The sequence below is a fragment of the Cylas formicarius genome, unplaced genomic scaffold (genome assembly GCF_029955315.1).
Source record: "Cylas formicarius isolate icCylForm1 unplaced genomic scaffold, icCylForm1.1 PGA_scaffold_1__22_contigs__length_36826433, whole genome shotgun sequence".
Lineage (NCBI taxonomy): Eukaryota > Metazoa > Arthropoda > Insecta > Coleoptera > Brentidae > Cylas > Cylas formicarius.
Genome location: NW_026844264.1, coordinates 17011395 through 17028133, shown reverse-complemented (window position 1 = coordinate 17028133; position 16739 = coordinate 17011395). Strand labels below are relative to the sequence as shown.

The window sequence follows — 16739 nt, the reverse complement described above, 5'->3', positions numbered from 1 at the left end:
CTCCTTTCTTTTATGAATTAACCATTTTTAATTCTCGTCTGTATACTGCCTTTAATCCTTTCCTTCGTTTATTGCATTCGCATCCATTTATTTGAATTTTACCAACAATCATTTGACGCAGCAAAAACTTTCAACCAAGATAAATTTTAAAATAATATTCTTCGCCAGAGGCAAAACCATCATTTCCACACTTCAGACTTCTTTACAAGGACCAGTAATTCGAACACATTCGACAGAAAAAATTCGACCAATCCCGGGGTGGGTGTTGAACGATGATGAAAACGGCAATGTTCCAGCAAAATTTTGGGTAGTTTGGTTAGATTTTAGACTTGTTCAATGAACAACGCAAGCAACCAGCAATGTAATTGATGGGCCCCTTACGATTAGAAAGGAGCATAAGTAATTTTCTATTACGGGTTCTTTTAAATTGAAAATAGAATATTTAAAAACTCGAGGGCCTATTAGCAAGATTTCCTTATCACATGTTGGTTGCAGCCATTGAAGCTACTACCTTTTACGAAATTTCCCTATACTGTAGACTCTAAATAGACAATAAAGAATCAAACAAGGATATTTAAAAAATGAACCTTTTGACTCAACCCCATATACTTATTCTGAGAACGGCGCTTCATTCTAGACAAAACTTTATAATACAATCCACAATTATTAACGTTTTAATATAAGCTATCGAATTAAAAAAAAAAACATTTCCAATTAGAACCTTTATCTGAAAGACAAAGACGGGTAGGGAAACTTCGTTTCACACAAAAGGTGACCACACTGTTGTTGAGAAAACCTCACCTTTCCCTCTATAACATAGCTATAGTGATCGTAAGGACGGTAAAAATTGATGCGATTCAGGCGGCTATCAAGTTTTCGTAGAGAAGGAAATGGATATTCCGTCCATACGCCAAAAACCTGCACTTTCCGCCATTTTCTTTCTAAACAGCGATTTTTATACATTCTAGTTGCTATTCTCCAAACATTTTCGTAATCTGGGCATATTTTGCGATCGTGCTGGTTGTTGAACACCACTGAGTCTCGTTTGAATGTTCTGAATTATCTAGTAACAGAGGCAAAGTCTCTACCTAGTAGCTATGTCATTTTTAAAGACAACTACAAAACCAGATGTCACAAAAAACACCAAATTTGCCAATTTGGTGCGTTTTAAAAACAATTAATAAAGACGCGTTTTCTTTCAGATCCAGGAGTGGAGTTTCAGTTTGGCGAAGGAAGAGAATGTGTTAACTGTGGCGCTATATCAACCCCGCTGTGGCGACGCGATGGCACGGGACATTATTTATGCAACGCCTGTGGACTTTATCATAAAATGAACGGCATGAATAGGCCGTTAATCAAACCATCCAAACGACTGGTAAGTTAATTTCATTTAAGTGCGTGTGTAACTCTTTTGTATACATCATCAATAAATTGTTGCACTACACAAACTTTTTTATATTTTACTTTATTTCAGTTAGTTGTGTTCCTGCAATTTAACCGAGTTAACAGAGAATGTTAGTTGCTCTATGTTCAAATTTGTGTGCAAAAACGTAAAACTATTTACTTGCTACTTCGATATCATAATATAATATAATAAATAACCTCTTAAAATGTTTTGCTGTTCAGGAAATTCTGCTGATTCTGATATACCAAGTGTTCCAGTAAATTAAGAATTAAGTAAGTCATTATTCACCAAAATTTCTAGAAAATGTTCTAATATTATTCATAGTTGGAATCTTTTAAAGTCAAGACAAATTGAAATCTTTTTTCGTTCAATGTTTTATGTTGTATCTCTGCAAGGAAAGCGGTGGGCGGTGTTTCTCGAGAACTCCAAAAAGGTTTTTTTGAAATTTAGGCTAGTGAACATAGTTTCTACTAAAGTAGCCTAAGTCAATCTAGTCTGTCCAAAAATATCCAGATTTTGCCCAAAATCCAAAAACTATCACGAGCCACTTGGAGCGTTTCTGGTACATGATTCAGGGGCTTGAGAGCGATAGGATGTTTTTGGTAGATTTTATTCACTGATGATAGTTTTACGTTTGTCAGTTCCGACAGTGACGTGACACATCACGCAGTTTTGCTGATCAAAACTAACCAGACGTATACAAATATTTTCTCGAAAGGTTTGCCAAACCACTTTAATTAAGTGAGCAATTTCACTTTTCTTAACAAGTTTGTTATCCTGCGACCACAGATCAAGCCATTTATATTTTTTTTATGTACTCTTTAATATATATAAATGCTAGCGATCGCATCAGTAAGGGAATCTACAGGAAAGAAGCAAACAACATCTTGGAACGAAAATTATTATATGACCTCAAGTTTCAATATTCAAGGTGTCTCTTTTATCTTTGTGTATTTTTTGCTACATTCACTTTTTCTTTGAAGTTATAATTTTCATTTTCTTTCATTTTACTTATACGTTTTTGTATTTTTTAAAACTTTTAAAAGACTCATCAATCGCTAGTATTTATTCAGGTATATGTATCAATTTTTCTTTTCCTTCTTTTATTTTTTCAAATTTAACCTCCAAATTATTATTGTGTTGGTCTCTATGACTCTACAATGACAAGTGCTTAATGTATCTTTCTCATTACTGTGAAATTATTGAGGAAGCTTATCAGCGTGTTGCATACTATACTTTTTATAAGACTAATAGTTTTTGTTGATTGTTTCCGGCGTCAATCAAAAAGTGAGGTTACATCTCACGGGTTGGGACATGAGCGATTATTGCAATAATAATAATAATTAATACAATTCAAATGAATTACAAATTAATCATTACATATTGCATATTGACTTCTTTTATTTTCTTGGAATACGCCATCAAACCTTTCGAAAGTAAAAGCGTGTGGGCGATAATAAAAAAAAGTCCTAGCTTGTTCGGCTGTCAAAAAACAACCATGTTTATTAATTTGTTGCAGACAGCGACGCGTCGTTTGGGTTTGTGTTGCACAAACTGCGGCACAAGAACGACGACCTTATGGAGGCGAAACAACGACGGCGAGCCTGTGTGCAACGCCTGCGGCCTTTATTTCAAGTTGCACGGCGTCAACAGGCCGTTGGCGATGCGTAAAGACGGCATACAGACCCGCAAACGAAAACCGAAGAAACCACAGGGAAGCGGAGGTGGTGGTGGTGGGAATGCCGCGGAAAGAGATGACAGCAGCTCCGCCTCCGTGGAAGGTAACTACCACGCCTCACTTTGAATGATCCGCCCATTTAATTCAAGTGGCAGATGCTTAACTATTGATCTGCCGACATTGGCGTCCTTACAGGGCTTTATTAACGATTTAAGTATGTAAATTTATGTAAGAAAAGTTATATTTGGACAATTATGATGAAAAGGTACCGCCAAGTACCATTTCTTAACTCTTATACTGGTTGACCCAATAGGAGCAACAAGGGCGGTATTAGCTAAACGGACAGTCATAAAAATGAAAATTTTTTTAAAAATAAATTGAGCTAGAGAAAATGCTGGAAATTACATCTTGATTTTTAAGATCAGGTTTGTACAAAATTTTCTAATATTAACCATCTAATTAGATTATTTTAGACCAATTTAAACCTTTTTTATTTAATGGTTGTTATCTCTGAGGGTGTTCGAGCATTTGCAGAAATAAATGTCTATAACTTCAAAAAGGCTGAACGAATTTGAATAAACTTGCATGGAGCAGTTATGCGATTGCCTTTGATTAACTTGACAACAGGCAAAGTTTTTTGACATAATCGTAGAATTTTTTGCATATAAATGAAACGATATGACTTTTTTTAGTTTAACCAAATAAGGGCCCATCAACCCTGCGAAACCCGCATCTCGATATGTTTTTAAAATATGATCAAAAAGAAATTAACACTCAAAAAAAGGTGAATTTTGGAAATCATTTAATTTAAATGTTCCGCACTTTTATTAATGCTTACCAAATGATTTTAAAATTCTTTATAAAGTACTATTGTTTATCACGTTTAATCTCTACTATCCAAGTAGTAAAATGTGGAAAACCTTTTAAGAAAGACATAAATTATCTCCTTTGACAGAAATAATTTCGTTTGTAATGACCAAAGACTGCCATTGCAAAAACATCTGTTTTGGTAAATTCGAGATAGTTAGAAATTTAACTAATAACCTGTAAACTAGAACTGTTTTCAAAAATTCAAATAACTTTTTTTTTAAATGGTTTTATTCAAATTTCAGATTAGGATAAAGATATTGAGATGCTGTTTTCGCTGGGTTGTTGACCCTTAATTAACTATGTAGTGACTAAAAGAAGTAATATCCTTGCATGTATCTTATTGACAGACAAATATGTTTTTGCGATTGTATCGTCTAGATAGGTAGCCTCATTTATAGCACGATGGATAGCTTAGGAAAAGCACTTTTCAACTACTTTGAAAAAACACCCCACCCCCCGGGTCATTATAGAATTTTTTTGCAGCAAAATCAGGTTGATTTTTTATTGAAATGTCCTACTTTTTTCATTAGAACTTTTCAAGTTCAAGTAGGAGTCGTGTGTAGTGTTGCTTTTGTACTGTAACAATTCCTGTTTTTTCCCATTCATCCTTAAATTTTCTTCAAAATATAGCAAATAAATTCTTATTCCTGGCATTTATTTGAAATTCAAAGAACTATTCTGAAAAGATAAATAGAAATTTTTCTTTTTTTTTTCTTAGTCTCTATCGGATTTGGTATATTTTCCAAAAGTATATTGCGATAACTTCATCTAAACTTCTTACTAAAATGAAACCACAAATAATCCTACTATTATTGACCCTCAAGAAAATGAATGAATGAAATTTGAATAAAAAATAAGTTGTGTGATTTGATACTGCCGACGGTTGTTTAATCCGTCAAATTGTTAAGAAAATTTTAAAATATTTGAACCTCGGCCAAAAGAAGCCATTAATAACCTCAGAATTTTTGAACCTTTTAAATCATTCCATACGCAGCATGCAAGCTTATGTATGCTTGAAGATGGAAAACAAGACGCGACAAGAACTTTCCTTGTCTTTATTTTTTAACTTGTATAAAGCGCCTTCCACATTTCGTCGAACTTCAAGGTTACATCATTAAATATTAAAATTTGCACAAGTAATTGCGTTGTCGATTGATATTTTATCAATATATGTATAATTGATGAAACCTGAAACTCTCTCTCGACACAGTTTACGATACTGTTCAAATAAAATTATCCCATCTTTAACAGTTTTTCATTTATCGCCAATAATTTACCCACAAAAACGAAAATTTATAAGATATTTTAGATTTTTTGCCAATAAACGACACACCCTGTATATGATTCAAACAATGTTCGAAGTAGAGGTTATAGCCCTCGATCTTCCACATATCTTGGTCCAAGAATTTTTTGAAAATAATAAATAGTTTTCGAGAAAATAAGTTTTTTCTGAAACCGTGCAGTGTGAAAAAATAATCAATGACGTCATCGCGTCTTGAATGCCACCAAAATAACGATTTCAATATGGAATTATGATATGATCTCCCACTTTTTCTGGTATTTGATTTTTTCGATATAGTAAGTGCTTTTCAAGAAAATACTTGTTTTCTGAAACCATGCAGTACGTGGTAATAGTAAATGATGTCATCGCGTATAGATTAGGGACGAGAAATGGTGATTTTTATTTGGATTTTTTCAAATATTTGTAACAGCATATGTGAGAAACGAAAACCGCAAATACAAAAATTGTAGCTCCTGATGCGGCCTATTTAAACCAATTAGCCATATTTTTTACAATTTTTGATTTGCGGCTAATAATTTACCCTGTAATAGAACAATTTTCTAGGTCTTTTAGATTTTTGCCTATAATTTAAAAACCCTGTATATATTCGAAAAAATGCATGAAAAGAATTTTATTGCACTGGATGTGCTGCGCCTGCTGGTTAAAGAATTTTGCCGATCGGGTAAACGATTATGGACGCTAAAATTGCCAAAAAAAAATATCGAAAATTAAAAAAAAAAACTTGGTAAAATTTGATTGCACTCAATTTCTAACGCTTAAATGTGGAGACGGACTTTTATTGCTCATTTCTCATTTAGCACGGAATATCGAGAACACCCTGTACAATAGGTGAAAACCTTAAACACAAAAGTTTTTGCTGTCTATGCTTGCTATATCGCAATGTAATTGAAAGTGCGATCTGAATCATAGTCCTTCAGTTATAACCAATTTTCAATAATAGGGGGACACATTTTTCTGAAAAATTGTCAAGAATAAAAGTTTATGGAGCCGCATCTTCTGCGTCCCTCTGGTTGATTTTTTTTTTTGGCCTCGAAAACGGTTTTTTAAAGCTGATGTTGTTTGTAGACCCTTGCACACGCGATTTTTTTTTTTTTAAATACTTCCCGACCCCCCAGCCCCCCATTTTCAGTAGGTTCCGTCACGGACCAAATATGAAGTCGATTGCTTCAAATTTCGGACACTTATCATGTTTCATAGCAATGTCCAAAAAACCGTCGAAAATCGTGAAAAAAAGATGGATACCGGCGCCTGATCAGGGCCATTTCTTATAAGTTTATGTGTCTCGTGGAGTGTTAAAAAGGGGGCAAATTTTACTTTTGTAGCTCCAACGGTTCGAAAGTTATTCAGGAAAAACCAAAGGACGAGAACGGAGAAAGGACAAACAGACAAACAAAATTTTTTTTTCGACAGTGATCATTTCTGTGCCAACGGCGATCCCCTACCGTTACCGAGATATAAAATTTTTATATGGGCGTAGATACTTTCGAAAAATTCGATTTCATCGATTTTCGAAAGTAACAAGCGTGCTCACGAAAAAATCCAGAAACATCGACGTAAGAGAAATAGCGTATCTACCAAATACCCTGTGAATATGGCGAATAAGACAAATGAAGTTAGACAATCTCATAGTTCTAACAAAAGTTTATGTATTAAAATTGAAAATAAAAAGCAAACAATCTTCCATTTACCAAGAGCAGTAAATGTTAAGGTTCTAAATAATTATCAACAGCAGAATTTTACAATTATTATGAGATAATGTAAACAATAATTTGTACAATAATGCAGATTAATGAAGACAGTTTTATAGCTAAAATAAAATTACTGGCTCCTATTGAAGAATATAAAGGGTTCATCGAATTTCCCTAATTAAGCTAATAGAATGAATCTCAGGGTCAAAGAGCTCGTGGCAAATAAACTCATTCTGTCGGTTGCAACCTGTGAGTTGAGAAGAATAGTTTCAGAGATATAATATAAAATGCTAGCTAATGTATTTTTCGGTGCTTATGATTAATGACAAGGATAAAGGCTTGCCATAATAACATTGTTAATTCTATAAATTTGTTGGTTAATTATTATATGTTTAAGCAACGACAGCGTTCTATCTACACACTAATTTAATTACAGCACCAAATTTGCCCAGCATAAAATAAGCGATTGTTGATTCATAAACACATTCACACACCTCACAGAATATCTATTTTTATATAACCTATTTTTATAACATTTTTATATAATCAAGGAAAGATTGTCACCTGTAGTATCAAATCAACGAAAAGTTCACTTTTAAAGCAAAATCTTTTTTTTTTGCTCTTTCGAAGGGTGTTCTTTTAAATAACTTTGTTATTGCCCTTGTTAATTTTCAAGGATTTAATTTGGATTTCTTCGGGTCTGAAGGAAAGAAAGTTTTTTATGGTTTACTTTAAGGAAAAAAAGGCATTTTTTGTTTCACTAATTTTGTTGTTTTTCATTTGCACTTCGAATTATTTTTGATATGTAGGTATTTCTGATATACCTGTGTGTAAAATGCTAACTGAGACCTAGATTTTTACTAGAATAGAATTTTTATTTTTGACCGTTATATTCTATCACTCCTAATCTACTAATATCTTAGGCGTAACCACCAATTGTCAAGGAAAAATTTTATCACTATGTTTTCCGATAAATTTACCTTACTTTATCCTTTATTTTCAGTTAGTTCTACAAAATTGTATCGATACTTTGAGATGATTTACTTTTTTATCTTTGGTACGAAATTGTCCTAATTTTTATTAAATTCACAATTAAAAAAAAGGCTGCGAATTAACACAAAAAATGTTGATAAAAAGAGTGAATTCGCAAATTTTAAACTTTAAAAATTATTTCAACTATACAAGACAAGAATAGAAAATAATCCATAAAAAACATACTTTACTGTTATTATCTTCTCTATACATATATATCCATCCGCACTCTTTATATCAAAAATTGACTATAAACCCGTACCATAACAACATTTTTATTTAAAATTTGACAACGAAGGGTTAATTTCAGCGGTTGAACTATACATAGCTACTTGCTGTAATAGGTAATTATATTCTTATAATGACAACCTATTAACTTTGTTGCCAAAAAAACGACTGTAGTATTCCCAACTCTGAAAGGGAAGATCAGACATTCCTTTTTTCATTTTCGTTTTAATAAACGATAGTTAAACTTTATAAAAATAACAACGGATATGCCGCCATTGCTTATCCTATGTTTATTGATATTAACGTATTATTTACAGACTCCAAGTCATCAAATCTAGTCCATCAGTCTCCAAGTCAACAACATCAGAGCAATCATCATACCTCATCCCATACTAACAGCCAAAATCACAACATGGAAAAGTCGTCTTTGTCAGAAAGACCCTATCTAGGACCAACCTCCCTACTACCGGCAACTAGCACGAGTACAATAAAAAGTGAACCCGGATACGAATACAGGTACGTATTTAGCACGCCTTTATAAGCAGAACGTTTTAAGCAATTAAGCAATACGGATTTAAAAATATTGAATATTAAACAGAGAGACTTCGCAACTCGGATGTCAAGTGTATGGTTCTCTTACTTTTATTATTTTGACGTCATATTTCCAGCAATATCTATACCGGATGGCCCGCTTATTAAGATCCTTATCTCAGAACCTGTAAAAAGTGTTTAAAAAACTTCAAGACTAAAGTTGCTTGGATTCATTTATACTATGTAAATATTATATTTTTTTGTATCCAGAATGTTTGTCTTTTTGTGGTCAAGTAACAACAGTCTCTTTAAAACGGAACACACCGTATATTAATGCGTTTTGAAATTTTTAGTGACCTTTGCCAATCTCAATATAGTTATCCATTTCTCCGAGTGAAAGCCTGTTTTATATATATTTTGGCAGTTTGGGTTGATATTTAAAAAATAAATAAACACGCGATGGTGAAAAAGTGACATTAAAAATTTAATTGAGAAAAATGTGAAAAGTCATGTTTAGAAATACCCCATTTCCCATTTTAATAATTTTATCGTTTAATTTGTATAAAGTTGCTTATTTCAAAAACTTGTAAATTTCGAAAAATCGTGATCTTTTTTTTTAAATAATAATGATAGCTAGATTGAGCGCTGTTTTAAAGCTTAGGCAAATATTTTTGCTCTTTGTTCCGTCTCTAAAAAGGAAGCGATGTCAGTGAATTGAATGAGATTGCTTACCTTAATTTTTTTTTGCGATTATGTTAGAAAACGACTTTCAGTTTGTTGTTGGACACTGATTTGACTATTCAATGGAGTAAAAAACATTTTGTGGAAGTTCTTTTTTTTTAGAAAAGTATATTTCTGCTATTATGTCAGAAAAAGGCATCTTATTGTAGGGCAAGCAATCGATTGTCTAAGAAAAACCCTTCCTAACGACTCTTGTTTTTTCAAATTTCTAGAACCATCTGTTTCCATAATACCGTGCCTTGTTACTTGTTGTTAAAATGATTAATTTGCCACTAATTTCGCGAGTTCCCAGACATAGCAATTAATTGTTATTCTTATTATACGAATTGGAATTAATCATCAAACTAGAATTTTGAATTGTTAAAAAAATGTCTTTTATCATTATCTAGTTGCCTTCAGAACCAAACATCATACCCGTACCAACAAATGTTCGGATTCCCTAGTCCATCATCAGGCAGTAGTGAAATTGCCTATCATCACCAGCACCATGTGACAGCAGCGGCAAAGCTAATGGCATCATCTTAGTTGTAACAGTAATTTATTGATACTTCGGTTAAACCTAGATATGACGTAGCTGTGTGATAGAAGATTTGACGTGCAATTTCAGATACTGTGTAATTTACAATAGTTACAAAAGGCGCTTGTCACAAAAGAGTTCTAAGAAGGTATCGAATTGTAGTGTGAAATAATTTAGTTCATGTAAATATGTAAATTTGGAAAAAATGTTTGTGTATTTCGTTCTTATAAGACTGTATAAATTATGTATTGTACCCTGGCGACATATATAGAGCTTTAGTACTATATTATAGAATTTTTCTGTTTTTATCATAAAAGTTTGCATAGTTATTGTAAATAAAACTCATTTGGCAGGCTCAAAAAATAAAACACAATTTTAAAGTAAAATGTACTGAATTATAATTATTGATAGTGAAATTAAACACCAATTGTGAAATAAAAAATCCTGCATTTATTTGTTAATATTGTCATCACGACAATTTTCTAAATTGTAAATTTGAAAAACAAAAAGTATTTGATTAAACGTAAATGTCGGCTGTCAGGCTTCTTCACTTGTTTTCTTTAGAAGTTGGGTTTGGTATTGGATTAAATATTTATAGCTGCAAAGCCTACAAAGTCGCCAAGCCTGCATCACAACGATTTTTGCCTAACAAAATAGTTGTGTTTATATCCAAATATTTTTTTTTATAAAACTGTAATCACACTTCTTTGTAAATGTACATGATGCATCTATATGCATCATATATATCTAAAAAGAAGAAAGAAAAGAAAAGTGCAAATGTGACCAATATCCTACAAACCCAAATAATATGCCAAAAAAAGATGTTATTTACTGGCATTGAGAAAATAAAATCGGTGAAGATGGGGGTCTTATATCAACTACTTATCTATCTACATGTGCTCGTTTGGAACAAGAATCTGTCAACTTTTATGTAATCCATAAAATAGGTCACAAATCTAACATAGGCTAAGGTCTGGACGTGTGTGACATTTTTTATAAAACCAATGAATTTTATCAATAATGGAGATACAATTGAGAACACTCATAAATAATTCCTGAAAGGAACAAATATTTTGGCTACTCCCTTCTTTAAAATATCCAATTTTCGGCCATTTCCAGAATATTACTACACCGATTTAGGAGCAATCGGATATTTTCGGCTTGAATGTTGACGTTTGTCGATTCTAATGATCATATCAGTGAGCGGTCGTAAAAAAAGGTTAGTATGCAGTATAGTTGGTAAACTTTTTAAGTCAGTTGTTTATATTGTTGCATAACCATTTACTATTATTGTATATTTTAGAAAAGTTCCATATTTTTATCCTGTTGCTATAAAAGTTGCCGTGAAAGATTCATATTTTAAGCTAAAGAAAATAAAGTAAAATAACGTTTGTAATACTTGACCATCAAAATGTGTAGCAAACGGTTACCGTAAAAATATTTTTAAAAATAATTTACCACTTAATAAGACGGCCTTTTCATGCGTCTCAGGTTACGCACACATTTAGCAATAACTGACTTCTTATTTTGTTAATTTCAAAATCACTTTCAAAGTTGTGATTGTGCAGCATTAAATTGTTCACAAATTTTATAAGCGACAAGCCATCATACTTTTGATTGCACGTTAGCGAAATGGAACTTCATAGCGAATGGGGAAAGCCTCTAATACATTTGTTTACATAAATCGTACAATTACTGTTATAAAGTGTTAACGATCAACGACACACGTATCTACTCGTTAAGGGTCGTAAGTTATGAAAGATTCAAAAGACAGGGGTTGAGGTTTACGTCAAACGCCGTGATCGAGGGTGGCGCGGCACATAGGCGTATGCGGAACAGACGTAAAATGCGATTTTTTAAATCCACTTAAGTCAAATATAGATTTTTTAACTTGAGTAGCGAACCTGTAGAAATGTCGATTGTCGGATTTGTCATTTGGAGGATCAGGAGCATTCGTGGCTAAAAATGTACCCACTTTGCGAAACATACAGTAGTCGGAGATTATCTCTTTAACCCAAAAACAAAATTATTCTTGAAAGCTGATAAAATAAAAGTAAATTTAAATGACACCCAAATTTTTGGTAGGTATGATTTTTACCTACGCACCTGGCGATTATTTGGATATTTACGTCTACCAACTCCCAAAACACTTGCGGCTGCCATTAATAGATCGACCTGTCAATTACGGCATTACAAACAGATATAAAATCACTGCACTCTTGGGTCAGCACCACATTTTTGTTTCGTTTGCTGTGCTGGCGGGGTCTTTTCCATGGGTAAGTTTTCCGACATTGTTTGGTAATATTTAAATCTGAACTTTAACGCCACTTTTGCAGTGTTCTTGATTTTTTTAATACGGTTCTTTCATTGCCTTTTCACGTTACTATAATGCTTATTTATTTTATAAATATTTGTGTGGATATAAACAGCTGCAGACACGAGACGTGCAAATTGCAAAAATGGACGGTTTCTGCACATCTAAAAAGATATTTAGTTCATAAGAATTTTGGTGTATGAACTTTATCCTATTTGTCTGCATTGCTGCATTTAAATTTTAAAAATTTTAAATTCGTTTATTTAATAATATTATATTTAAATAATTAAATCCTATGTTAAAATGTGATTTGGAAATACTTTCCTAGAAACACAAGAATACAAAATTTCCTATAGCAAAAATGTGAATAAATGATTTTTTAAAAATGCATATTTTCCAAAAACAACTCGAAACGGCAACAGATGTTCATGCCTATGAAAATTAAGCTCCAGATACTGACATACTGAAAGAAGTGTTTACCTTAAATTATGTTTATATCGAAACCTGGCAGAAAATAATCAAGGAAATTTCGTTACCGTTCAAATATATAACATTTTATGTGTATTCCTAATATGAAAACATGCGTTTGGACCAAACTAACTTTGCTGTATTTTGAAAATTATTTGGTGTTGGTTTTGTCGGCACCATTAATATTTTTTTCAAAGGCTATAACCATATCATATCTTCCCAATACCAATTAGCGGAAAACTTCCCGATGTTTAGTATCCGCAGCGCAGTTTGCTAATGTTAGTAGGCTGACACCAATATACTATTACTATCAAATACTTATATACAATATTTAAAAGTAAGTAGTTTTATTAAATAATATAAAAACAACAATTTTTAGAAAGACAGAGGTGTTTCATACTTTTTGAGGAGCTTGTAAACAAACAAATTAATTTCTTCAAAAATATATAGGGCGTTATATAAACAAAAAAGCATTGATCAATATTTCAAAAGCAGTAAGTAACATTGATGAAAAAAATACTCCAATGTATAAAATAAGAAATTGTAATACCATTCGTTCTTATATTTTTCAAAAGCTCTCTACACCTCTGAAGCTATCACAGTTTTCTTTCCAGAATCACAGCAATTCGAATCAAAATGGGTCACAGTATAGTATTATTTTTGTTGCGTGGCGTGGCAAATAAAAATAATTTACATTAAAAAAAAACTGAAACATCAATTATACCTTATAAATACGTATTTTTCATTATGGCTCAAGATATTTTTTTTGAATTAAATATTTATGTTCATTTTAACCAGTAAAACGAAATAGAATTCTATTTATCACAAATGATAGAGCAGATTGACCTTGACCCATCATGTATACCATGGTTAGGATGAATATTTGAAAATAAATGGTAGCAGTTTTCATAAAAGCTTACGTCCACAAAATGGTAAAGTTACTAGAAATTAAAAAACAACTACTTATAATTTCAAACCATATCAAATTTTTGCAAAAAAACATCAAAATTCAAAACTGCGAAAGTTTGAAAATCCCTCGAACGTGTCCCTTCAATTTTAAACAGAATACATAGGTGAAATAGAAAAAAATGTTTAAAAAAAGTCACTCGGTTGATATTTTCACAATAATGGAGCCCCCGTATAACCAACTATGCCCAAAAACTTCTGCAGTAGGAGAATTAATGAGTCAATATAAAATTATCTTATTTTATTTAATCCGAGTATCCAGAAGTTTATTTCCTTCATAATTTAAAAACATTTTGATATACTGAACAATCCCAACTTTCGAAAAAGAACTTTAAATCACGATTTCAAACAAAATGTTACATCCGTTGCAGGCAGAAATTTGCCAGCACCTGTGCCCTGTAAAGTGTGCGGAGATCGATCATACGGAAAACATTATGGAGTGTATTGTTGCGATGGTTGCTCTTGTTTCTTCAAAAGAAGTGTCCGAAGAAACGTTATTTACAATTGCATATGTGAGTCGTCAATATTTCCACGTTCCATTTTAGCCTTAGTTCAGCCTAAAACTTTTCAGCTGGCAACGGAAGGTGTGTAGTGGATAAAGCTCGGCGAAATTGGTGTCCATATTGCCGTCTACAGCGCTGTTTCTTTGTTAAAATGGATGTTTCAGGTAAAGATTTTTGACGCATTTACGCTACAAATGGGGTTCTACCATTCATTTTCAATAATCGCAAAAGTTAAAAAATTTCACAGCTCCAATTAACTTGCTGAATGCACACATCATAACTAACATAAATATTCTAAAAATTGCACATTTTAGTTCCAAAATATTTATATCTTCAAATCTCGGTAAAATTAAGAACCGCATAAAAAAATAAGTATAAAAGAAATACCACAGTAAATTGTTATCACACCAAGCTAAGAAAAACAAAAATAATATAATACAAAATATTTAAAAAGTACTACGTACATACATGATATTTGACATTAAAGGTAATCTAAAAACCTTTAAACCCCCCATAACCTTTAAAATGTTCCTCGCTCAAACGTATTCTGAGATGAATGATTTGAGGATAAGTTAGTGTCCTCTTAGAAACCCAAATCGAAGGGTCTTAAGGATTTTCAAAAGAAAATGAGTAAGATGTCCGTAAAGGAATGAATTTATTTCGTTTCCGATGCGTTTTGTAACTTTAGAATTAATATAAATGGAAATAAACAGTAATTGATTGATTGATTGATTGATTGATGAGTTGACCATATCATACCTACCTAATCAATATTTAAAACTATTTATGGATGGCGCCGTAACAACTTCCTCTAGTAAAAACTTCTAAATTCCAAAAACTCTGTTTGGAAACAATATTTGAAGTAAATTTGCATCCCAGTAATGTTTTTTTTTTAATTTAAAGAGATAATAATCAACTAATATACCTAACTTGTACTATTGTATATTCAAATAATAATGATATTCAACAATGAGTACATTAAATAATTTTAGTCTAATTTGGTTTCGAATTTTCTGGAATAGCTTCTATAAATAAACGGTAAAAACGGCACGTTTTTCTACACAGAAACTATTAAACCAATAAAATGGTAATAAGAATATCTCTTGAATTTAATTTATAAAAAACTTTTCTTTGTGTAAAATTGAAAAATGTGGGGAGTTATTTTTCTCTTTAAAACTCATAATTTCCTATTGATCGTATCGTATTTTCATAACCCAATTGCTGACCAACTTATACGGATAACAAAATAACAGACACTAAGTGTGACGTCATCGCAAAAATGATTGTTTCTCTCTCTCACTCAAACCTAATTATGTGTTTGTACTCTAAATTAATAGATAGATACTAGTTCTACAAGAAACCATTCCTGTTTCTTTTTAGCGGTTCAAGAAGAGCGAGGTCCGAGAAAACCCAAATTATATTGCAAAGAAGCGTCAGAAAGCTTTACTTCGTTAAGTAACTTTGAAAGTTCTTCGTATTTCAACCGACACGCTGAAATTTATCACACGCACGAATTTGTAGCTCACATATTCCTCATCAGCATCAAGCAGATCAGATCCAATTCCGGTTTCGGCCTGTTAAATAGAATATCCCAAAATATTATTTTGGAGCGAGTTTGGGCTCCGGTTTTTATTTTCCGACTTACGAACTCGTCTGTTTCGTTAGAAAAAAGATTTCCGTGGCTCAATCCAATACTAAAGCGGATGTTGGTGCTGAATATGGACTGTATCGAACGGGAACTATTAGAAAATATATTATTATGCCGCGCGGATTTAATAGAAGATGCGAAGCAGTCGTCATTGGCCAAGGATTTGCAAGAAAGAGCTACGGACGGCCTGGCTCTCAGAAATATAGCCAATAAAAGGAGATTTATGAATATTATTTTGTGTCTGCCGCTGCTGTTTAATCCCAGTGCTGAATATTTGTACACTACGCTATTTAAACCGATAATCGGAAATGTTACTGTTGAATCTGTAATTTCTACTATTTAACCATTAAAGAATGGATTTAAAAGCCTTACCTATTTGTTTATATAAAAATGGATATGTAAATTCATTTCTGGAATTATTGGAACATTTAATGAATTTGTAAGTATCCGTCAGTGAAAAAAAAAATTAGTACCTAATAAATAGGTGATTAATCGTCAGCTTAATAACAAATTCCTTTTTTACTAGACTAACGAATGTTAGTCTAGTAAAAAAGGAGTAGAATATTAGAATGTTGTACTCCATCAGCCACATCGATATGTCAGGTTAACGAAATTGAAATAAGACTGAAAACGGGAACATTTAAAAAACCAACCAAACCCAAAATTTGTTTTAAGATTTAAAATAGGGGCAAAAACCAAGGCAGATAGATTAAAAATACACTATCTCATTTTCGTTTAAAAAAATCATTTTAACATGAATAGAAACAAAAGAATCATGAGACATTAAATTTTTTTCTTTTACACTGGATGTTTGCGCCAGTTTGAATTTATTTTGTTTTATTTGCAT

General features: G+C 32.2%; 2 protein-coding genes across 2 annotated transcripts in view; both read left to right on the top strand.

The window, feature by feature from the left end:
* LOC132696480 (GATA-binding factor A-like) overlaps nucleotides 1-10379 on the top strand; it is a 61455-nt gene extending 51076 nt beyond the window's left edge. Inside the window, exons 3-6 of the mRNA XM_060661319.1 lie at nucleotides 1203-1375; nucleotides 2925-3186; nucleotides 8522-8720; nucleotides 9866-10379. Coding sequence (XP_060517302.1) covers nucleotides 1203-1375; nucleotides 2925-3186; nucleotides 8522-8720; nucleotides 9866-10001 — 770 coding nt within the window. The 3' untranslated portion in view covers nucleotides 10002-10379. The remainder of the gene's footprint in view (nucleotides 1-1202; nucleotides 1376-2924; nucleotides 3187-8521; nucleotides 8721-9865) is intronic.
* Nucleotides 10380-12265: 1886 nt separating this feature from the next.
* Nucleotides 12266-16235, top strand: LOC132696427 (nuclear receptor subfamily 2 group F member 5). The gene is made up of 5 exons (XM_060661240.1): nucleotides 12266-12269; nucleotides 14113-14253; nucleotides 14313-14408; nucleotides 15625-15699; nucleotides 15766-16235. Exons 1-5 carry the CDS (start codon nucleotides 12266-12268, stop codon nucleotides 16233-16235), a joined length of 786 nt encoding a protein of 261 aa, XP_060517223.1.
* Nucleotides 16236-16739: the final 504 nt, after the last annotated feature.